Genomic DNA, 25,172 nt, shown 5'->3' on the forward strand with positions numbered 1-25,172 from the left:
CTTGCCAATCATCTACACTATACGACTGTGATCTGTCTGTGTCTACATAAAACCGAGCACATGCCTATTCATGTCATTAAGTATCCGGCATACAAATAATCTATAAAACAGTTTGGCAACTGGCAATTCATTTCATCCACTATACTCTGACTATATATCTATAACTATACAGGATATATCTCTCAAAGTATGTCATCTGTCTGCATTTCAGCTATGACTAGTTATTAAACTCTTGAAATAATGCATCCACACCGAAAAAGATTTGATCTTGACCCTCCCGCCTGCACTTACGGCGCCGTACTAATCATGCCACAGAGAATGACTTGATACTGTTTTGCTACTACACAGGGTCATGGCATAACGTCATGAGAAGCTGGCAGCTCTCATTATTAATCGTACTCAACTTTTCCATTGGCAATGTGCCAAGCTATTAGTGAGTGGCAGGCAACTCTCATTACTTCTCATTGTTTATAAGCTGATGATGTTTAATATCTGGGCAGCCCCAGGAAGCACAGCTAGTTACATATATTTTTGACTTGCCTGTCCTCTAACTTGTCTGCCTACGGATAAACACCTGTTCTAAACAAGCACCTGCCTAATCATGCCATTGAATAGCAATCACGCCAATCTTCCATAAGACACACCATACCAACTCTTTATTGATCTCATGATCTGTCCTACATAATCATAGCACTAAACCCATAGGAAAACATCATGTTATCAAAAGTCTGTCTTATGAAGAAAAACAACTTACATACATTAATTTAGGCACACTCCAAAAAGTGGTAAATAAATAAACATTTGAAGAACACACATTGTGGAGAAAAAAACAGGAAGTAGTAGCTATCCCTGAAACACATCACACTACATAAAAATAGCCAAGAACCCGTGTCAGCATTACGCTACAGCGATAAAGTGAGTACACACAGACAACCTGGTGTGTGACTGAAAGTTTATATAAAGTGGCAATATGTAATGCTAGGTAAGGACCAAGTACCAAAGAACTTTCTAGAACTTGGACAAACCCAACTTGAACCCATGAACCAGTAGAAATAACACCATTACAGAATGTAAAAATAAATAAGATAAAAACAAGGTAACAAAACTTTGAGTATCAAACTAGTGGCAGCGATTGCAATCAAATAGTTGTCAACACAAATGATATCGGCACACTATAGCTGCCTCCTACGGAATAAAGAAAGAAGAAGCATTGATCAGACAACTCCTACTCGCGGCTTCGAATTCTAGCCCTTTAGCTTTGACCTAGCAAATATTTACTGAAAGCTGCTGACTAATACATAAATGAAACCCTTCAGTCAGCGAGCTCTAGTTCTCGGTCTGGAAGGCTTTCCACCTCACTCATGTCTCCATCAGACAGTCCTGTTTCCTCTTTAGTAAATGTGTTGCTACAACAATGATAACTTCTTGTAGCATTTAAAAAGCTGTAACAAACAGCATGTCTTGTTAAATGAGGAAACTACTACAAAAGCCACAAAACAAGTAACAATGATATAAACATAGTTATTTACGAATTATAATAATTTTCTCTTTGACCAATGTCATATAATTTTTTAAATAAAATGTAACAATGACGTACAAGTAGATAGGTTTTGAGTAAATGCCTGGCTGAAGATGATAAAAGCATATACATGTAAAAGTAAAATATAAAATGTTGTATAAGCGAAGTAATCTCTTCTATTTAATGCCTTTTTTATGAAGCTAAATGAATTACCAAATAAGGTATAAAATATCTAAGAATAATGTACAGAATTTAAAAGTACAGCAATGTCAATACAGTGCGCCCTTGACTCGGTGTCCACGTTATACAATTTTCTCTCCTTACGAAATGGAACACGCCGATTTTTGTCGTCGCCATACAAATTCTATTTCGCAAATTTGTTGAATTCAACAAAAATTTCACTCGAAATTCAAATCCGGCAGTCAGTGTGCCTATTAGGACAAAAATAACAAAAATACAGCGGAATTATTCACCAAAAACCTGCTCACAACAGCTGAAAGAGATACAAAGTTTTTCTCAGTTCAACATTTATTTTGTGTAAAATTTTCCCTTTAAAACCAGTAGCGAAGTCGGAGGTGCAATCCCTGCAAACAAGAGGTCAGTGATCAGGCAACTCTCTTAATTTGCTAAGTCCACTTCATTACGTATTAAATTTTTTTTCAACTGTACAATAACATTATTAGCATTGATACATTTTTGCAACCCCTCTGCTCTACCCACTACATGTACCGGCCAAATCACATCACTCCAAATGTACAGTGACAAAATTTCATTTTTCCTTTTGATGGCCATTAAATGGCCAAGCATGCAAGAGGCCGCTTTCAAGAGCAGTATCGCTCAGACTTTCGTATTGAATTGAGTTAAAAAAATAATGAGGTCGGGTGAAAGTTGTAGTTAAAATGAAGTCGGAAATCGACAGGCAATAAACTTTAGCGATGAGAAAGTTGAAGTTCAATAAAAATACATACTAAAACTTAGTTTTACGTTTTAATTGTGTGTTTAGTAAGCTGAATTCATTCAAGTAAATTCAAAGTTATATATATATAATATATATTATATACTATATTATATCGTCTATAAAATGCATATTGTATATATAATATACATTATATAGTATATATAATATATTATATAAATATATACACATGCATCACTTGTATGTGATACATGTGTACATATATACTTGTATACCTCTATACCTCTACATGCGAGTGCCCCAACATTAAAAAAACTCATACGAGCTGACTTTCTAGCAAGTTTCTTCCTTGAGATACGAGTAGTCTTTGAGATACAAACATATGAGCTCTTGATAGCCAGTATATGACCAAGTATGCGAGAAGCTGCCTTCGAGAGCAGTATCGCTCAGCCTTTTTTCTCAAATCAGTTCGAAAAAAGTTTTCACAAGATTGGCTAAAAAATGCGAGGCAAAAACTGCTTAAAAGGAAACAGATTCTAACAAAATATGATGATAAAATTAAAGTAAGTTTAGTGAAATATTAAAACTTAGCTTTAAGTGTGTATTTATTAAACTCAACTTATTGAAGTTAAATTCCAAGTTTCTATTACGTAGGGTCACAAAAGTTTAGTGTGCTAAACGCGTTACAGTAAAGTCTCTCAGACAGCCATTATTCCCTATGGTTATAGCTTGAAGGTAAAAACTCAATACAGTAGTGTACATAGTGATATTACAATTTATTGCAGATATTAACAACTAAATATGTATTGTAGATACTGAATTACAACAATTGAAAACTTGTTTTTCCACCGTAGTATTCTGTTTAGGTGGTGTTTTCATTGTACAGTAACGGATTAATTTGTACTTAGTTATTTTATACAGGAAATAGCGCATTGAGATACGAGGAAATTGACTTACTAGCTCAGTCTTAGAAAGCATTAGACTTGTATGCCGAGCTATGACTATACTATACAAGGATGCCACAAGTACAATGGTACGTACATGGTACACATACATGTACAATGGTACGTACATGGTACACATACATGTACAATGGTACGTACATTTACTTACATGTATAGTAATTAAGTAAGTTTAGGAAGAAGTTTAAGTGTTCTGAAGTGTTAAGATTAAGGCACATATAGTAGTAGTACTACTGTACATATTAGAATGTAGTAGAGGCTCCTATACCGTAAATTCCATATAAGGTAAAGAATTTATATGAAGTTTCTGCTTACTACTACGTAAATACATCCATGTAATGTAAAGTGTCAAGTCGGGCGAGCTCTCAAATTCTATTTAAATGTTACTCATTTTCACCTAGCCTGTCTTGACAAACTGTTGTTTTTGCGGAGTTGTCCAACCGTCGAGTGGGCGAGCAACACAACAGCTTGTCACAAGACGTGCTGCACCTGATGCATCAGCTGCACTTATAAGGCAGTTGTTCTCTTCCGTCTACGCGGCTTGGTTGCGATGTTATGTCGGTCGCTCCATTGATAATCATAACGAATTTCGCGCACAAATTTATGTAGAAATAAGTAAGATTACAACGTTTAACCAGCGACCAATCTCTGCGGTAAACTTTAGTAGAACTTGAGAATAAAATAAATTGAAAATAAAATCCATAAGTACCAATAAAACCGACTGATACAAAAATAGAAATATAACTGACTGAGCGCACAAATAACGACATGTTTAGTCGCTGTTGTTGCCTAAGTTCTCAAGTTCTACTAAAGTTTACCCGGAGATTGGTCGCTGGTTAAACGTTGTAATCTTAGTTTTTTCTACATAAATTTTTGCGTGAAATCCGTTATGATTACCAATGGAGCGACCGACATAACATCGCAACCAAGCCGCATAGACGAAAGAGAACAACTTCCTATAAGTGCAGCTGATGCATCAGGTGCAGTACGTCTTGTGACAAGCTGTTGTGATGCTCACCCGCTCGACGGGGGACAACTCCGCAAAAACGACAGTTTGTCAAGACAGGCTAATTTTCACCACACTTGCGAGAAAAAAAACCGATGCGCTTATAAAGCTATAGCTATTAAATATACAACTTTCATGACATTCTAGTTCGTCGTGATAGATCGTCATAAGTGTTGACAAAACAGAGAGCAGCTGCTGCCCTGATGATGGTTCATAAATACAAAGGCGATCTATTGGTGCTGGTGTTACAGCATTGGTCTATCAATCTGAATGTGACGAGTTGGAGTAGCGTTGAAAGTTTTCTTTTATCCTAACCTTGACCCCTGGATACAGCTAGACAACAGCCAGGTAGTACCACTTTTTTATAGTAAAAGTATTTTGTTTTTATGCTTTATTGTAGACGTATAAAATATTTGTTATTAGTTTTACTTTACAGAACAGACTTTGCAGTTTAGAAAAAATAAGCAAATCGATGTAAATGAATATCGAAGATGTTCTCTCCCCGATCAATTTATTGTAAAAATTACCGTAATAATCGTCTGTAAAACCTGTAAGATTGATTAGGAAAAGGAGAAAAGTTGTCGATGCAAACCAATAGTGCTACAGTTACAGTCCAGCTAACAAATTAAAAAGTTAAGTCTAGTTTTTTCTTTTTGTATGGCCAAAAGGGTTAGTTAGAAATACCTGTATTTCACTGTTATTATAAGGTAAACGCTCCTAGAGCAGATTATTTACGTAGTAAGAGCGCCTACTGTACTTTGAAAATCTAGTTTCTATTTAGCGGAATTTTCCATTTTGTGGATAGGTCTGGAACATCTCCGAAGTAAGAAGGATTACAGAAGTTCTTCCGCTGAGGTTTGGTTGTATTTGAATAGCAATAACCTGTCATAATTTAAACCAACCTGTATGAGTCACCATCATCATTTGTATAGGTGTGAGTCGGGCTGCCACCCTTAGCTGAGCGATAAGACTTTGGGGAGCTTGGGCTAACTCCACCAGAGCTGAAGTCAGTCTTTCTGCAAACAATGAATTAACTAAAAATAAGCTGCTTGCTATCACCAACCAAATTTAGCTAATCTTGGCTAATAGTCAGGTTATTTGTTAAAAGGAAATTGGAATATCAGCTAGAATATGCTGACGAACGTGTACTTCTTTGATATATTAGGAACAAGACAAGAAAAACGTGTTCCCACACCGGGAATTGAACCCGGGCCGCCTGGGTGAAAACCAGGAATCCTAACCACTAGACCATATGGGATCTACACTTACGGAGTAATAAATCACATATAGAACTATACGCTAAGCATTCTTTATTTAATTGCTCAACGATGAATAAATTAACTACGGCTTATGTAAGCTGTAGAATTAGACGAATAATGTTCCGAGTCACACGCCTTTCATATTGATTTACTGCACGTGCACACTATAGTTCCATGCTTCAGTTACATATTTTATTGTGGGTGGGTTATGAGCTACTCCACAAAAATGTAATTGTTCTGAATTAGGCCTACACTAATAGATTGTTTATACCTCAATGGTAAACTCTGTTATACTCAACCTTTTGAGGACTTATTGAACATATAAACTGGATTGCGGTCAGTAGTCACCATTGACATGATGTAACAAAGCCGGAGTATAATAGACAGACGCTCCCAAACTTACAAACGATATACATTCCGAACGGTGGTTCGTTAAGCGAATTTATTTGTAAGCTGGCCCAGTTTGTTATTTTGAATGTTCAAGGATTATACATGTATGTTTAAAGGTTGACTTGCAACAAAATTCCCTTACAGTTATTTGGTATCAAAAGATGCACCATGTCTTACTCTGCTGTGTTGTAGGTGCGATAGAATATGTGGAAATGTGATTAAAAGCTCTTAAAAGCTCAAAAACGAGCAGTTAATCGCCGCCATCATGAAAATGACGTAGATTGGAATCCCTTTCCAAAACTGCTCAAATGGGATGTAATTAAACACGATGTGCTTCTGTTTACACTTTCATGCAACCTTATTTGTCAAATTATTTTCACAAATATACTTCACACATTCAATAAAACCATGTCTATTGTCCATATGTGTCTATTTCATCATCATTGTAATGTTTTCACTTTGAGCGCTGATATCTTAAAACCTACTGAAAAAATTTGTTTAATTTATTTAACTTTAGCTCGAAGGAGTACATCTCATCTTCTGATAAACATGACGAGCCTGTTGGTCACTCGTAATTGTCGAAAAATGCTGCAGAAATTGTTGGCGCTATTTGGAAAGAAGTATGGGTCACATGTTCTGATTACAACTAGACGATTAGACCAGGCCGAAACAAAACTGTAAAGTAGCGAGCATCTATATTTGATACCGGCTTTCTAGTAGAACCCAAAGTGATCGTCATAAACTAGTGCTACGAGATGTTTTATATTGAGCCTTTTAATTCCCGTGATAACATCACATGTTAAAACAATAACCACAATGTTTGAGTACGTCGTTGAAATAAAGAGATTCCAAACTACGGCGTTTTCGTGATGACTGCGACTAACTGTTCGTTGTTGAGCTTTTAAGAGCTTGTGATCACATGTTCACATATTTTGCACCTACAACACAGCAGAGTAAGACATGGTGAACCTTTTGATACCAAATAATTTTAATGTGAATTTTGTTGCAAGTCAACCTTTACGGCTTGTATAAGTAACCTATATTGGTTTGTACTGCATTTAAAGAATACTAAATAATAATAGAACAATATGCTCTATAAAGATGTGTACAACTAGGGAGAAATTGTACTACTGTAAAAGAAATGCTACTGCAAAGTGTTGATACTGTGGCTGATACTGACTGAGTAGTATATATATAGTGGCTGATACTCCTTCCTAAAAGGCCCATTAGGTTCGGCCCAAAATCACATTTTAGGGGGGGGGGGGGTTTTCAGACCATGGGGCACTGTCATTGAATTTGCTACTTTAGGGGGGGGGGGGGGGGTTTCCACAGCCAAGCCAGTAAAAGGGCCCATGATCATTAAGGTTTTATTCAGTCAAAGTAATACCAAGAAATTGCACCGAAAATCCAGTCTTAATTTTAATGCAGATTGCTGTTGCTTGCTTGCTGACGGGAAAGGAAGGTAAAAGAGACAGTCGACACTGCATTATCTTAGCAACCCTTTAGCAATATACTCAGAATGGATGATAAACTTATTTCATTGTTATTACCAATGGAGCGACCGATATAACATCGCAACCAAGCCGCATAGACGGAAGAGAACAACTGCCTTATAAGTGCAGCTGATGCATCAGGTGCAGTACGTTTTGTGACAAGCTGTTGTGTTGCTCGCCCAATTTTCTGTATAAAATGTAACAATGACGTACAAGTAGATAGAAGTTTTCCTTTGTAAATGAAAATGATATTCTGATGGTTGATGCTTGGAATAAGTTTTATTAACCCTTTTGCAGGCATAGCGACATTTTGCCGTTTTGCGATTACTGACGTTAGTGGGCAGAGCGACTATTATGCCGCCACACGAACAGTTTTTATAAATAGATTTATGGTTAGCTAATTGCCTTTTTTGTTTAATTTTTTTTACCAATAGTAAATTAAAATATATTGGCCTCTGTTAGCAACAAAAAAATAATCCGTTCGCAGAAGGAAAAAACGATCGTTTTTGCAATACTAAACAAACGAAAAATCCGAAATAAAAACGTATTTAAATAAAATTGGGAATTTCGTTTGTAGCTTTTTTCTGTTTTATTAATGCATGAATCATATTGGATGTTTAGTGGGGTGTGAAACCTGGGTGCCCTTTAGGGAACTCCCAGTGTTTAGGGGGTGTATTTCAAATTGGTCAACCAGGTGATTGGGGGTACAATATCCAAATTCAAATTGACCAACCAGGTGATTGGGGGTACAATATCCAAGTCTGGGCCTATCCAGGTGGGTGTTTCTTTCAGAGTATCAGCCCTGGGGCTGCACACCGCGAATACGTTAGCTGTGTAAATACTAGGAAAGGTTGATATCAGCGGTAGTAAGCCGCACTACTCGAAAAATCGCGCAATACAAAATCTAGCTTACAGCATCTCTGTACAAACATTTTGGACATACGCAAAAACACCGTTCATATCTACCATTGTTCATAACAAGAATGATCGTAAGTTGAATAGCGTCTGTAAAACAATTTCAAAGGTTTTTTCACACGATAAAAGATAAAAGTACATGGCAGGCCCAACCCTATCAGTGATGGGTTTTGGCAAATTGTGATGATAACACGTAAAAATGATGTTCCCACACAGGGAACTGAACCCGGGCCGCCTGGGTGAAAACCAGGAATCCTAACCACTAGACCATATGGGATCTACACTTACTTATTTATAAATCCGGAAATATCGCACATGTACACGATGAAACAGCTAAACACAAAATGAGAAAGACTTGAGTTCATTCGCCGCCTGACAAAAAGCTATTATTTACTGAACCAGTCAGTAACAAGCTTTAAGAAATAATTATATCCTACCATTCAGCCAATTAGATTAATTTTAACACACTGTCCACAATATCTTTATAGCTAATAAACTAAGCATAACTGTGATGAGACAACATTGTGAACAGACAGGAAACCAAGAATCTAAGTTTGCTAAAACATAAAACTATTAGCTAAAGCGAGGTGTAAATATTGCAGTGAGATGACACAATACAGACTCCCACTATAAAGGCTGATTCACACTATATTGCTGTATCTTGGCGTTGATGCCGCAATACTCCGGTGATCGTCGATGATAACAACGTTCACACTATCACAAACCCATCAGTTTGCATCAGTGACGTAGCGTTCAGGTTGTTCTTTTTAAATTTTTGCGAAGAAACCTTTTTGTTTTCGCGTGACTGAAATCAAATGCTAGTCCCGCAGCAACGTTGATAAACGGAAATAAATAAATTACACCATCGGCCATCGCGAATTACCATTGCCAAAATGGCTCACATTTGAAGGGCGGTCGTAGATGCTCGGCGAAATACCGGGAAAGTTTGACAGCTGCAAAGTTTTCCGATGTGTCGCGTTGGTTCATCGATGCCATCGGTTTACGGTTTACATAATCGACGATGAACGCTTAAAGGAAAACGCGGACCTACGGAGTAGCTGTCTATTCCAGTGTCCCTCGGTGCGTTAAGTCGTCAAGATTTTAACTAGTAACAATGACATCAGGTTTGTATTGAAGAATGTTGGAATTTCTTTTCTACTATAAGTTGTAATTGCTATGGTGTCTTTCGTATTAGTTGGAGTTATCCAAACTTTGACACCTAACCTTGCATATAGAAGCAGTTCCCTGATCCTAGACCATATTAACAACATTCAATCAACTGTGGAAGTATTTAGAATAGTAAAATTTCTTTTGAACTGAATACCATTTTAAAGTTTAAAGATTGTAAAATTCAATAAAAAACACAGAAAACAAATAGAGTAGATAGTTTTCTACACTCTTCCAAAGAAGTGATGTTATAGAAGTAACTAAAAGTTGCAGTACAGTGAGTCTGACAGAGTGTGTATATTTGTTACGAATGGAAACACAAATAATTTTAGTGTAAAGTTCTTGTTGCTGAGGACAAAAAACTTTCGAACTTTCTCCATTTTTGATCTTTCATTACCAAAAATTTCAATTGTGTCATTAGACACTGATGCCCTATCAGCAGCCATTTTTCATTTCTCGGTCGATTAGAAGTGCCCTCAGTATTTGGTGATATCTCAAGAAAGTCCAATCGACTTACAACAATGAAATTATGCTGGATATATACTCTGAACAAATCGACCACGTTTTCGTAATCTTACATACACCAAAAATGCAGACAAACAGCGAAACTGTGTCGCCGAGTTTACTTGGGTGTAGGATCAAATTGGAAAACATTTTGCCAAATGATCTGAAGCCAAGGCTTCAAAATGTTAAACTAGAAAAACAACAAATGACCACTACTCAATATACACCTGTAAACAACAAGGAAAGGAATTACTGCTACTGTTAGCTACAACGATGAATGGAACTATGTTAACAATAAAAATTGAACTCAGCTGTCAAGAAACCTACTTCGGTTTCAGCATGTCAATTGTGTGAAATATAAACAATTCATGTTGCACACAAACTTGACTGACTACATGGAACACATAAAAAACTCAAAAGGACGGACGACTCCTACCAAAGAGATTGTTGCGGTGTGAATCTGCAGTGGTTGCCATAATAGTGTTTGACAGTTGTGTGTAATTTATTTATAATAACCTTGTGAAGCCTCTGTATGGTCCATCATCATCTGACAAATTCCCTCTTTCTGGACTAGTCCCGCCTCTTCGGTCCATCGCATCTCGGGAAACCCCAGCCCTGTTCAGCGTTTCTTCATACTTTCTCTCTGCTCTTTGTCTTGCTATTTTCTGTATTTAAAATGTTAAACAAACTAATACATAATCATGATGCACGTAATAAATATTTCTAAAACTGTTCCTATTATTTTAACTTTTATAATATTATCGCTAGTATCAATTTTTTTTATAACTACTACCTTTATCATCAATATCACCATTATTGTGGCCGATAATCTTATCACAGTGCTATTTATCAGAGTGAGTGGTCTTTGAGCTTAGCTATAAACCAAAAAGATTGGTATAATTCATTATTACTTAAGAACCTTGTCTAATATATGCCGTTCCGAATATCGTTGCTCAATTGGTGTTGTTACTTCTCTTGGCACTGACCATGCACAGTTTTTTGACTCTTTTCCTTAGCATTTTGTTATCATTATTGTTCCTCTCGAATTTATTTTTAGCATCTACACTATTTAAGACAAGCACCCTGATAGTCTAGTATGCTACGAGAGGCTGTTAGGTGTGCACAGAGAATAGGTATGTGCACAATTATTCCTAGAAACTGGAAGTATGACAAGTAGCACAGGTGTTAGTGTGTAGGGCTGCTATGGTGAATGTGAAGAGTTCGAATCCTGGAGCAGGTAATATTTTTTCTAATGCTCTTAACTATGGCTTCAGACGGACAGACAAGGCTCTTATTAAAGCAAATATTGTTATCATTATTACTATTATCATAAGCACTAATATTATTACTATTATCCTAAGTACTAATATTATTACTACTACCATAAGTACTAATATTATTACTATTATCATAAGTACTAATATTATTACTATTATCATAAGCACTAATATTATTACTATTATCATAAGTACTAATATTATTACTATTATCAAAAGTACTAATATTATTACTACTACCATAAGTACTAATATTATTACTACTACCATAAGTACTAATATTATTACTATTATCATAAGTACTAATATTATTACTATTATCATAAGTACTAATATTATTACTATTATCAAAAGTACTAATATTATTACTATTATCATAAGTACTAATATTATTACTATTCTCATAAGTACTAATATTATTACTATTATCATAAGTACTAATTTATTACTATTATCATAAGTACTAATATTATTACCAAGTTTAGTATAGCTTATTATTATTCCTTAATACTGTAATTATTATTATCACATATTATCATTATATTAGAGAGAGAGCGGCAAGCAGTTGGATATCCTACAATAATAAACAGTTGGAACATTTGCTACTATAAAAAATTCTGAGAATGTGATACACTATTTGCTGCCGATGAGTCAGTCATATAGTAATGATGATAAACATATTTGTTGTCAGCCAATTAGTGACAATTGACATTTCCTGTCAGTTGTCCGACAAGATTTACTGACAGTTGATGTTAGCAAACTCTAGAGTTAATCACCATCAGAAAACTTAAAAAACTCAAATCAGAAAACTTTAATATGATGCACCCATCAACAAATTAGAAAGTTTATTCATGGAAAGGTGGTCAAATGAAGAGCTCATTGTGAAATATCAATTGAATAGGGACTATAATACCTGGTACACCTGATAAACCTAATACATTAACAAACACTAAATACATCTCGTCGGTTCTTGCTACCAGACAGAATGATGCCAGTAAGGTGGAGAGAATAGAAACCGACCCATCGCTGTCAGAAGGAACCCTGATCGCTTACAAAAATGCGTATAATGGCTCAGCTGCATAAAACACAAAATACAGAGTGAATATCCAACACAAAGCATCGAAGTGTATGGGTGTAGCTGCCTTGATGCCTATATCAAAGAGCATAAAGGAGTGATATTGTACACCCTGATATCTGTTGTAAATCACACAAAGTGGTATGTATAATATAACTGGTACATTTCTATTTTCAGATAGTCACCTGGGTGGTCTTCTCAAAGAGAAGGGGCCTATCACTGATTCTGTCTTGCATTTCCCTCAAGGATCTCCTGTACTCTTCAGCACGAATTCTGTTTTCCTCCCTGCAACACATAAGGAAATGAAAACAAAGCACTGTGATCGACTGTAGTAAAACCTTTACATTTGCAGTTACAGTAAAACCTCTACATACGCAGGTACAGTCAAACCTCTACATATGCAGGTACAGTCAAACCTCTACATATGAAGGGTACAGTCAAACCTCTACATATGCAGTTACAGTAAAACCTCTACATATGCAGGTACAGTCAAACCTCTACATACACAGGTACAGTCAAACCACTACATATGAAGTTACAGTCAAAGCTCTATATATGCAGTTACAGTCAAAGTTCTATATATGCAGTTACAGTCAAATCTCTAGATACACTCAAATCGTTCCGAAGTGTTTTAAATGTTAAAACCATCATATGTTGGATCAAATATTCCTACAAGAATACATTGTAATTTGTTCAATTCGTTTTCCAACCTAAACACCTAATATTATTCCTGAAAAAGTACTGCAGATAATCAGACATAAAATTAAAACAAATTGATTATATAATAGAGATTAACACCGCAAATTAATAATCAATAAAAGAAGGTTGTATTGTTACTTTAAACTAGAGAGATGCGTACGAAACCGCAGGCTTGGCAAGAGACGGCCGGTGCAGAGGCGGTGATAAAGATACCTGGTGTTACTTACTCCTACTAAGGTCAAGTTTAAACTAGTTTAACTTACTGTCTTTTTATTGCGTTTCATATTGTTTATTTTTTGTTGGTTGTGTCACCTGCTGCCTCTTCAGATTCTGTTGTGAAATTGGGATGCTTCGAGAATTCGATAATACTGCAAATTAATTTCAGCGTACATTTGAATATTTCTTAGAATTTCACCTTGTATGTTGGAAAATTCATGTTATTGTAGGAGAGACTAACTCCAGTAACTGGTACTGACGTGGGTTCAAACCCTACTTGGAGCATTCTCTTTTTAACTAAAATGCTTTACTACAAAGAAAACATGTTTTGCTCAGCCTACTGTATTTTGGCCATGTAAAAAGATTAAAAAAACATATTAAAAAGGCTAAAAGTGGAACAAATTAAACGGGTCATAAAAAACTCTTCAAGAACAGCTTTCACAAAATTTTAGTAAATTTTATCAGAAATTATTGGTAATTTTCTGTAATTTGCAATTGTTTTCGATGTTTAAGGCGATCTGATTACCAGGATTTTTCAAGATTAAAATTGAAAAAACTTGATTGTGGTTAAAACACCTAGATTAAACGAAAGCGTGATTATGACATCTATGGCTGCAAAGAGACCGACAGAATCGAAACCTGTAACGATATAGCTTGAATGCAATAGCCGATATCAATAGCAATCCAATATCGGGACGATTTCACTCAGTTTAGCTAAGCAACTCAAATTAGAAAGCCTTGGCTATCGTCTTTGCAATGATACATAGCCCTGCGCTACCGGGACTTGAGTCCGACCTCTTGGTATTAGCTGACCCTACAACGACCTTGTAGCCTACCTGTATCTCCTTGTTTTTTCAGAGCTCTGATCGATGAGACCGTACTGTATGTCATTCCCCGCTGCTTTTTCTATCACTTCCTTTTTCAACTTTTTTGCTTTCTGTCTCCGTTTCCTTTCGTACTCGAGACGTGCGAGTTCCTTCTGCATCTCCTCAGTCATCTTCTTCCTGTCAACAGACAATTGTGAAAATAACTTACGATTATCGACATTTTATAACAAAAGTAACAATAGAAACACGAACAGGAAGAATTGAAGGAAGACGAAGCAAGGGCAGACAGCGGCTGACCTACCTAGGCAGCTTAAACAAATAGATGACGGCTCAACTACCAGAAAAAGAGAGAGAGAAATAGAGAGAAAGAGAGAGAGAGTTTGAGAGAGAAAGAAAAAAAAAGAGGGGAGAGAGAGGGAGAGAAAGAGAGAGAAGGAAAAAGAAAGAGGGGAGAGAGAGAGAGGGAGAGAGAGAGCGCGAGAGAGGGAGAGTGAGAGGGGGAGTGAGAGAGAGAGAGAGGGGGAGAGCGAGAGATAAAGAGAGAGAGAGGGAGAGAGAGAAGGGGAGAGCGAGAGATAAAGAGAGCGAGAGTGGGAGAGCGAGAGATAAAGAGAGAGAGGGAGAGAGAGGGAGTGAGAGAGAGAGGGAGTGAGAGAGAGGGAGTGAGAGAGAGAGGGAGTGAGAGAGGGAGTGAGAGAGAGAGGGAGTGAGAGAGAGAGGGAGTGAGAGAGAGAGGAAGTGAGAGGGAGTGAGAGAGAGAGGGAGTGAGAGAGAGAGAGTGAGAGAGAGGGAGTGAGAGAGAGAGGGAGAGAGAGGGAGAGAGCGAGAGGGGGAGAGCGAGAGATAAAGAGAGAGAGAGGGAGAGAGCAAGAGGGAGAGAGAGGGCGCGAGAGAGGGAGAGCGAGAGAGGGAGAGCGAGAGAGGGAGAGCGAGAGAAAGATAAAGAAAGAGAGGGAGAGAGAAAGAGAGGGAGGGAGAGCGAGAAAGAAAAATAAAAAAAGAGGGGAGAAAGAGCGAGAAAGAAAAATAAAGAAAGAGGGGAGAAAGAGAGAAGGAGAGAGATCAGAGGTTTCAGAATAAGAATTGTTGAAAAGAACAAAAGATAGGATGATCAAAACTGATGATCAGATAAAACTACACAGACATTAAAAGTGCTACATTAATCAACAATATGTACATTTGAATGTTTGAGGAACATTCTTCAAACACTATAGAGCTATTTATCGCATTACCTTTACAACTACTGAAGGGAAGACAACTCGCAAGGAACCTTTTTATAAAGCTAACTGTTCAAAATTTTCATGTTACTAAACTTATGTAACTTGTGGATTTATGAAAAAAATGTTTCTGAAATAAAAAGTGACGTTTTATAAATTTGGTTGCAATACAATACTTATATAGTCTAAAATAACATTTTGCAACATACAGTGCACCCTCCGGATACGATTTTGATCCGTTTCAGGGTTGGGATCATATGGTGAAAAATTGGTGAAAAATTGTAAGAATATAGAAACCATAGCAATTATATAATGCAAACATCCCATGGTTAAAATCCTCAAAATTTCATATAGGTGCTGTACATATTAGAAATTAGTAACAAAATAGTATGTTAACCTTAGTAACCATAGTTATCTATAGTAACTTTATTGTATTCAGTGTATTTATTGGTTATGATCTGCATTAAAATGTAATGTTGCAATGTGCTGTGTAGTGCGTACTGTAGCGAATTCTTACTTTCAAGACAGAAGTACGTAGAACATAAACTCTGAATTCACTTTAAATAAGTTTAGCTTACTAAACACACACTTAAAGCTAAAGTTTAATATGTATTATTATCTATTTTACAGAATTTCAATATTTGATCAATAAAATTTTATTACCAATTAGTTTTATAATATAAACTATTTGGTAATAAAATTAATCAGTTTTATAATATACAACTGATACCAATATAATTTAGATATATAATATATACTATTATATAATATATGATTTTAAATAAATATAAAACAAATGTAGTTTTAGCCGGTTTTAGTAATAACCTTTTTCAACCTGATTCGGCAAAAAAACCCCAACGATTAGATACTGTTTTTGTAACGAAATGGATTTCTTAGCAGGTTAAGAGAAGTTGTCTGACCACAGAATTATTCTTTTTGAAGGGATTGCAACTCCCATTTTGCTACCGATTTAAAAAATTATTGTTTTACACACGAGAATTGTTGAACTGAGAGAAATCGGGCATCGTGTTTGTTTCAGGCATTGTGACAATATTTTCAGCAAACAGCATTGTTGTGTATTTGTTATTTTGACGTACGTAATAAGCACACCGACGGCCAAATTTGAACTATGGCAAAATTTTTTGTTGAATTAATATGTGAAATAAGATTCGTATGGTGAGGTGAAAAAATCATCAAGTTCCACTTCATAAGGCAGTTATCGGGGTTATCGTATCCTGAGGGTGCACCGTAGTTGCAAAATAGGTATGTATAAAACTTTGAGACTCCCATTTATAAATTCAGGTTACAACTGATTGACATTGCAAATTAAAAGATCATTAAAAACAGATAATCCAAGTGCTTGCTGGTTTGCTTGTCGTGTGCCCAGTTATAGCGATAAAGAAACAATTTAGGAATGAAACAAACTGCTTCACACCAGAATTAACTTTAGAAATGCCGATTCCGCAGACAAAAGTGCTATCCATGACGGCATATAGCCTACTTGCCATACTATGGAATAATTGTGCATATAGTTATTATACCTATGCGCGCTTCATACTTCACATATCATGCTTGAACCACGAAAAGAACAATATGTGTCCAGACTTCCCTAGAATGCTTTAAATCTATGTGTATGTAGCATAAACTAAATTGAACTTAGAGCACACACAAAAACCACCTTCATTTAAAAAATAGAGTTGTAAACGTTGTATATGTTGACTACCAATAAATTTTATGCGCAAAAGCCTTCTTTATTACTCATGCAACATCAGGATTTCAGCTAGAAACCAAATCAGAAGTAGGACAAGGATGAGTGACTGACTTCAGGATACAGGATGTTTCATCATTCGCTTCAACAACACACCTTCTGTTGTATCTCAGATGACGAAACAATAAATTTGGTAAACAATCTGCTTACAAGAATGAACAAAATGTGATAAATTCGATAAAATGTTTAAAAAAACAACTTTAATTGAGGTTCCTTACTTGGTGTGTGATCTGCGGAGCTCTACAGACTGCGTTCCCATACTAGGCATTCTATCAGCAGATGTAACAGAGGCTGAGAGTTTCCCAATATTACTTGGTTTGACACGACTGTTCTTGTACGGCCATCTTTTTTCTGGTAGCTGTTGCTCATCCTGGACTATGTCATCTATTATCTTCTCCTTGTTAGACAATATTCTCGAGGTCCTTAGATGAAAGGGTTTCATCACCGTCCCTTCCTGAACAGATCAGCAATATGCTAAACAAACAGACTAACAGTAATTTATAAAAATGGAACTCAAACAGATTTCTTACTGTTTATGTGAATGAATTGCCCAAATACTTTTCCAGAATTGCCCAAAGCCCTAAGTCGAGCTTTCTTAAGCTCGACTTTCATAAAAACCAAAATCATAGCTATATAAAAACATTGCTCCAGGTGAGGCTCGAACTCACAGCCTCCGCATCTCATACTGTTTATAAGTACGGCGCGCTGACCGATTGCACCACTGGAGCTCCACAATGACTACAAGAGTAAAGAATATTCAAGTCAATTATTTTTAGCACACCTCTAAGATATATTATAGACTGACTACTGTTACTGCTCACACCTACATGTATATGCCCTAAAAATACACAGCCTGAAAATGGTCGACCATTCCAGCAGTGTTTTTGCTAGCACTGATCTAAATTGTTAGGTTAGAGAAACACAAAAGCATAAACTAGGTGTATATTTGCTTCAACAATAATATCTAACATACGATTATTTCGAAATACAATTTGAAAAATTAACTTGCATCCGCTTTTACTGGTTATTTTTACTGAAAAATTGGCTTATTTAAGAATGACAGAATTCTGAATAAAATACAGTCATCACCTTTTCTACTGAAAAAGAGGCATGCGTTTAATAATGAAAAAATTCTGAATGAAATATAGTCCCCACCTATTTTACTGAAAAAGGGGCATGTGTTTAACAACGAAGAAATTCTGAATGAAATACAGTCATCACCTTTTCTACTGAAAAAGAGACATGTGTTTCACAATGACGGAATTCTGAATGAAATACAGTCACCACCTTTTCTACTGAAAAAGATGCATGTGTTTAATAATGACGGAATTCTGAATGAAATACAGTCACCACCTTTTCTGCTCGAATTTCAGCCAGCCTCTGAGCATTTCGCCTATGCAGTTCTTCAAAGTCAGGAGCATCACCAGTAATCTTAGGCCTGCAATACGGAACCTTAGTGGGTGACCAATGAGCGCAAGCAACGCATAGATATGTATTCGTATCATCCAAACAGAGAGAAGCTTTCTCACACCCAAGTCCTAATAATCGCTTTCATTTCATAATGTATCTTTTATACCAGTTCTCATATGAACCTGTGTTCTTTGTAGAACCATGACTTTGTATGAGAGAGTGTACGTTACAGCTGTAACTTAGAGAACAATTAACAGACCAGTGATGACCAGTTCTAACAACCTCTGTAGTCTCTAGTATATTAGCAATTTGTTTAGATTAACTCATTGATCTTAATTAGTCCATACAATATTGTAACGGTTTGAAAAAACTTATTTGCTCAGAATAAAGAGTCCATTATGCACCAACTTGAAAAAAATCTTTGGCTTTAGGTAGTGAGCTCATTATGAACCGGTTTAGAAAAGCACATTAGCTTGAAGTAGTGAGACTGTTATGCACCAGCTTGAAACGGTCCAAACTGGTTCATAATGGACTCACTACTTTATGTATTAAAGTAGCGAGTCCATTATAAACTAGTTTGAAGAAGTTCATTAGGTTAAAGGTTAACTGACAGCAGAAAATATTAACATTAACCGGAGCAGATAACATTATAGATTAATGATTGAACGATTTATTTTCTAATTTCTATCAAAACAAGGTTTCATCAACTTGTATAAGTTGTGAAAATGAATACAAAGATCCCCGGTTGTAGTACAATATTGACAAAAAATGCTACGCTATACAATTATATTAAAATCGATAGATGTTTGAACTAGATTTTCTAAAATTTGTCCGTTCAAATTCCTTATTCAAAAAAATTGGTTAGAAACATGATAATAGCTAATTTGTATGAACTATTTTTTAAACTTCTAATTTGTGTAAAGGAAGAATTTCTTGCTCAAGCACTCTGGTGTAATTTTATAATCGCTGTTCCAAAAATAATGTGAGATGTGTAAATACGGCGAAGAATTTTACAGCATTTGTGGAATCCGCTGTGACCTTACAATTATATACCTTGTTGATATCCAACTATATACCAACATATATACCTTATATACCATGTTGAATAATTATACCTAATAATTATAATACTAATAACCTAATAACCTAATAATTATAATTATACCTAAATAATTATTCAACATGTTTGGTAACCAAACGACGCGGCATAGCTACTAGATAAAGAAAATGTTTTTAGAATGGTGGCCAAAAGAAATACTTTGTCTCGTGTTCACGCAATGGCTAATTGTTGATATTGACACACGCCTATGTTTCGCTTTATTTCAGTTGGAAACTTGTTTGGTGAGTAATTTTTGTCTCAAAACTTATATCTAACATCTTTCTAATATCAAAATCATACTTGAAAAATAAAATATCATAACTATATTCCTATAAATAGATGTACGTGTAATTTAAAATGCTGTCAGTTAACTTTTTAAAGAGTAGATCAAATCAACAAACCTAAAGGACGGCTCCGAAGACAAACCAAATCCTCTTAATTCTCTAGCTAATTGTTTGATTCTGTTCAGTTCTTTTGTCTTCTCTCGAGCATCCATACTGGGTGGTAGCCTGCTTTCTCGCAGCAGTTCCTAAATGTTAGCAAATCTTGGAATACACCAAATAGCGGCCAACCGTTGCTACTCAAGACAAGAAGCATACCAGCACATGACACCATAATCGAACAAAGAAGGAAAATTTGCAAACACAGTCAAACCTCAAAATGCTTGATTTAAAAAAAAAACTGCTATATTTTTTGGGATTTAACTAACAAAGAAACAGTTAGTTAAATCCCAACAAAGTATGTTTGTTGGGATTTAACTAACTCAGCAGATCAAAAGTCAAAGTTCTGCGTTTCATCAAAATCATGAAAGATCAAAACTCCTAAGATATGACCCACCAAAAACAAGGCATCTACCAAACTTCAGCAATATTTACTATAATAAAAACAATGTCCATCTGTCTGTCCGAATCCACAACTCGAAGTTGAAAAAATATTGCATCACATACGATTTGAACTCACAACAGTCAGCTTGGTAGACTGACATTCTAACACATGCACCAATTCACGATCTTTCGAGGTAAACATAATTGTGCAGATTGTCATTATCTGTGCTTTATCAGGACACCAGACAGTCACTCAGGGCATACTAGACTTCCAGGGCATTAGTCTTTACAATTCTAAGAGCGGCGTCCACTCGTCTAAAGCCTCATGTAGAGAAAAATATTGCTTCGCACAAGAATCGAACCCAGGTATTTGGCATAGCAGCTAAACACGCAACCAGCTGCGCCACTCAATCACCTTTTCACATTTACGAATAATTGTGCCCATACTTATTACAGCTGATAACCTCTCACAGGGCGCAGGACTGCCAGTGTACTTGTAGTTATAAAAAAGATCAATGAGAAAGAATGAAAATACCTCAGCTCTCATCCTATTCCTTATTTTTCTATATTCCTCTTCCACTGCCAGCTTCTCTGAGATGTCTTCTTCCAACTGATAAACAAAAGATACACACTATATAAGAGATCAAGTTGGAAACAGTAGTGCCAGGGTGAGTTACTGTCAGTCAGCTACAGTCACCAGCAACTGGTACTGTGATTGAGACTAGGTTAGTCACCAGCTAGTGGTACTGTGATTGAGACTAGGTTAGTCACCAGCAACTGGTACTGCGATTGAGACTAGGTTAGTCACCAGCAACTGGTACTGTGATTGAGACTAGGTTAGTCACCAGCAACTGGTACTGTGATTGAGACTAGGTTAGTCACCAGCAACTGGTACTGCGATTGAGACTAGGTTAGTCACCAGCAACTGGTACTGCGATTGAGGCTAGGTTAGTCACCAGCAACTGGTACTGTGATTGAGACTGGGTTAGTCACCAGCTACTGGTATTGTGATTGAGACTAGGTCGATGAACAATGACTTCAAAACAAAATGTATGTCAACATTCCCTCTGAACATATAGATATCTAGTTTTGTATATACAGGCAGGTCCCCTGATCGCTAGTGTTACATGCTATAAACTTTTGAGCTTCGAAGTGGTGGTTTTGAACGTAAGAATGAGGACAACATATTTATATGAAGCACAGAAGTGGTCACACAACTCCCAATTGTTCATGGATGATGAGTTTACATGCTACGAAGAAATTGTCACACATCCTTATTGTGTTAACCTGTTGCGCTTTTATCTACAGTGGGGCGCATATTTTACAGCGCGAATGACACTATTAAAATACGTCAAAACAACAAACAGTTTTAATGTAAAACTCTTGTTGAGAAAAACAAGCTTTCTAGTTGGTCGAAATTGGACCATTCATCACCAACAACGTCAATCATTGTGTCATTGCCAAAACGCGCGAAAAACTTTTCTTTCAAATTTGGAGTTATTTTTTCTATATTGGTGTTTTAAAAGTATTAAAATAATTTTAAAACACGTGCGTTGAAAACAGAGCTGCGTAAGGATGCTGTAAGAACGTCACCAATGAAGATGATGAAAATCCAACCTCCGATCGCAAAGATTTGTGCAATAATACGAATATTGATGTTTACATGATACAAAGTACTTCGTTGTTGATATGATGTTATCAAAAATAACCCTTTGAATCGGAGGTTTGAATCACTTCGAAGAATTAAATATGCAACCTTTAAAACGATTTACATGCTATGAAAATGAAAAATATGACAAAAGTTCGCAGCATGTAACACTAGTACATGTTAACAATTTTCCATCGACTTTTCCAGTACTTAGAACAGCACAATTCCTTTTGAACTGAATATTATATTAAAGCTTTAAGCTTGTAGAACTCAATGAAAAAACAGAAAATGAACAGAGTAAATAATGTTTTTACACTTTTTCAAAGAAATGACGTCTTAGAGGTAACTGAAAAAGCGTGATGATTGCAGCAGTACACGGTGTCTGATAGAGTGTGTATATTTGTTATGAATAGAAAAACAAATTATTTTATTGTAAGGCTTTTATTCTGGGGGGAAAAAGCTTTCTAGCTTTGTATATTTTTGATCCTTCATTACTAAGAATGTGGCATTCGAAACTAATGTTCTATCAGTAGCCATTTTTTATTTTTCTTTAGGCAAATAGTACCATCAGTATTTTGACAATATCTCAAAAAATAATAATCCATTCAACTTAAAACTTTGGAATTATACTGAAAACATAATGCGAGCAAAGCACTCAAAGTTTCGTAATCTTACATAAACCGAAAGTTCGAAAAAACAAAGCGGAACTAAAGGCGTAGAATAAAATGAGAAAAATTTTCCTAGATTCTTTCGGATAGAAGCTTCAAGGTGTAAACTATATCTCAAGGGAAGCATACCACACGAGGAATCGGCTTGGCTTTGAAGGTTTCCTTCTTTCTGCTCTTAGACTTTCCTTCATAGATCTCTTTATTCACTTTCTGTCGTCTTTTTGCCTCCTCTCTCTGGTAAAACTTGAAAGGCTTTTCAACTGATCTACAAGAATTGTAAGTCATTACCTCGATGAAAAGACAACTCCGATAGCAAATAAAAACTTTCCATAGTGGTATACAGTATAAGCCAGCCACTTTATGATGTCTGAAATATAAAAACTATGACAGCAAAAATGAGTGCTGAAAATCGTAGCATTTCCATAAGTTGCTGAGCCTTGTAAAATAATTTAAACACTAATAAATTCCACAAATAAGGAGTTATCCTCTCTTTGGCTATGATGAGATAACCCCAAAGAACCAAGGTTGACTTTTTCACAGTACACCTGATAACATGACTCACAATAATTTTGCCACTGCAGCAAAAAGCTTACAGTAATCCCTTACTTTTTGTGGTTTATGGGAGCCGACCAAATTACTCACCCCATGATAAATGAAAATCTGTGATAAAAATTAATAAAGTCACTTTTGCATTATTTGTAAGCATTTACCTTCTATTCTTAGGTTCAAAACCCAAATTTGTGGGACAAGGGCGTTTGGGAAGCCCTTGTCCTTGCCATTTAGAAAGGGTGTCACCAGCACTTTGCGGTTCAAAAAATTTAACAAGAAAACAACAATCCGTGATGAATGCTATCACAATAATGTTCATTCACTAGGTTTCCGCATTCACTTCAAGTCTGCATGATGCGTACGACTCGCATCATGCGAATTTGGAGTTGTGCGCCAGTTGGAGTTGCAATATCGTGCGAATTAAGTGTCTATGGACACCCGCATGATGTGGATTGACTCTAGCGCCTTGTTGAGAAAATGTAAGGAATTGTATGCTGTAAGTTAATAATTAGTGATGCACTTGTTAGCGATGCAAACACGTGAACCTCGATCGAGAAAGGACGATATAAGTATTGAAAATGTTTAAAATTGTATAGCTGGTGCAGTATTTTAATGCACATCATTCGCAATTGCTGTTTCTATTGCTCGCAAGCATGATGGATTCGATTCAAATCGCAAAAATCGCTTAGCTTGCGGATATTTGCGGTTTTCACGATGCGGTTAACCTGCGGATTGGCTAACATTTGTGCATCATGCGCGCAATGCAACTGTGGTGATTGAGGGATCTCACAGGGCCAGAGTATGAGAGAGATTTATGTATCTAACTTTTTATTTTTGTTCATTTTCATGGATTTTTAATATTTCTTATCCTGCAAAATATTGAGGCCATGAAAGATTAGCCATGAAGTAGTGAGGAATTACTGTCATTCAAAATTGAGAACGTTTTTCACACATACAGCTAGAAAAAAGTTTTCTTGATTGAGAATAAATCCATTATCAACACGAATGCGTACCTTAGAAGCTCTTCTCTGTACTGATGATTCAATCTTCTTTTAGTCTCTTGTTGCTCTGTGATGTCATCATAAAGAGGCATGTAAATGTGGGCGGGAGCAGGCGTGGCTTTGAACTTTTTACTAAGCTCCGCCTCCTCAGCTTTTCTTTCTTCTAATCGCTTTTGTTCGAGCTCTTCCTGTGCCTGTGTAACAGAAGCATGAGACAGTTGGTCATTAGATGCCATTTACATAGAGTTAAATGTGAAATAAATAATTTTAATGAAAAACATTAACTGGGTAACATGCATACACAAAGACAGATAATCTATGAAACACTTGTATACTAATCCTAGAGAAAATACACCACAAATAAGCAAACTCTTGAAAATTTCCAAAAACAAATAATTATGCAAACTAAACTTCAAATACGATGGGGGCCCTGTTTGGGCTTATCGCAACAGATTATTGATATGCAATGCACTAACGTAGATCTATTATCAGAGCATGATAAACTGAAATTTAATTTTAAAATTTATTAGATTTTAAAATGAATTTATTTAAAATAATTTAAAGTTTAAATTTAATAATAGATTTAATGTCCATTTTTCTACCCCAAAACAACTGTTCCATGTGACCAGCATGAACAGAATCACGTGATGATCAGGTAACTGCAAATGTAAAATGGCCATGCAAATACCCTTAATTAAACATGACTATGTCGTATTTTATTCAAAATGCAATTAAATTTAATATTCAAATTGAGTTTTAGATT

The 25,172-nt window shown here is 36.0% G+C and overlaps 1 protein-coding gene and 3 non-coding genes across 4 annotated transcripts in view; all 4 read right to left on the bottom strand.

Moving 5' to 3' along the window:
• Positions 1-663: 663 nt before the first annotated feature.
• The window catches only part of LOC137396448 (protein FAM161A-like), a 37,764-nt gene continuing 13,255 nt past the window's right edge, over positions 664-25,172 (bottom strand). Inside the window, exons 7-17 of the mRNA XM_068082732.1 lie at positions 24,422-24,603; positions 22,989-23,124; positions 21,079-21,153; positions 20,121-20,248; positions 18,564-18,648; positions 17,429-17,664; positions 14,235-14,402; positions 12,669-12,768; positions 10,648-10,796; positions 5,306-5,419; positions 664-1,406 (exon numbers count right to left, since the gene is read on the bottom strand). Coding sequence (XP_067938833.1) covers positions 1,313-1,406; positions 5,306-5,419; positions 10,648-10,796; positions 12,669-12,768; positions 14,235-14,402; positions 17,429-17,664; positions 18,564-18,648; positions 20,121-20,248; positions 21,079-21,153; positions 22,989-23,124; positions 24,422-24,603 — 1,467 coding nt within the window. The 3' untranslated portion in view covers positions 664-1,312. The remainder of the gene's footprint in view (positions 1,407-5,305; positions 5,420-10,647; positions 10,797-12,668; positions 12,769-14,234; positions 14,403-17,428; positions 17,665-18,563; positions 18,649-20,120; positions 20,249-21,078; positions 21,154-22,988; positions 23,125-24,421; positions 24,604-25,172) is intronic.
• Trnae-uuc (transfer RNA glutamic acid (anticodon UUC)) lies at positions 5,590-5,661 on the bottom strand. Its single transcript has one exon. It is a non-coding gene; the product is annotated as a tRNA-Glu (tRNA).
• On the bottom strand, positions 8,666-8,737 carry Trnae-uuc (transfer RNA glutamic acid (anticodon UUC)). Its single transcript has one exon. It is a non-coding gene; the product is annotated as a tRNA-Glu (tRNA).
• Positions 17,854-17,938, bottom strand: Trnai-uau (transfer RNA isoleucine (anticodon UAU)). The gene is given in 2 exon segments: positions 17,854-17,889; positions 17,901-17,938. It is a non-coding gene; the product is annotated as a tRNA-Ile (tRNA).

Source organism: Watersipora subatra, chromosome 5 (genome assembly GCF_963576615.1).
Source record: "Watersipora subatra chromosome 5, tzWatSuba1.1, whole genome shotgun sequence".
Classification (NCBI taxonomy): Eukaryota; Metazoa; Bryozoa; class Gymnolaemata; order Cheilostomatida; family Watersiporidae; genus Watersipora; species Watersipora subatra.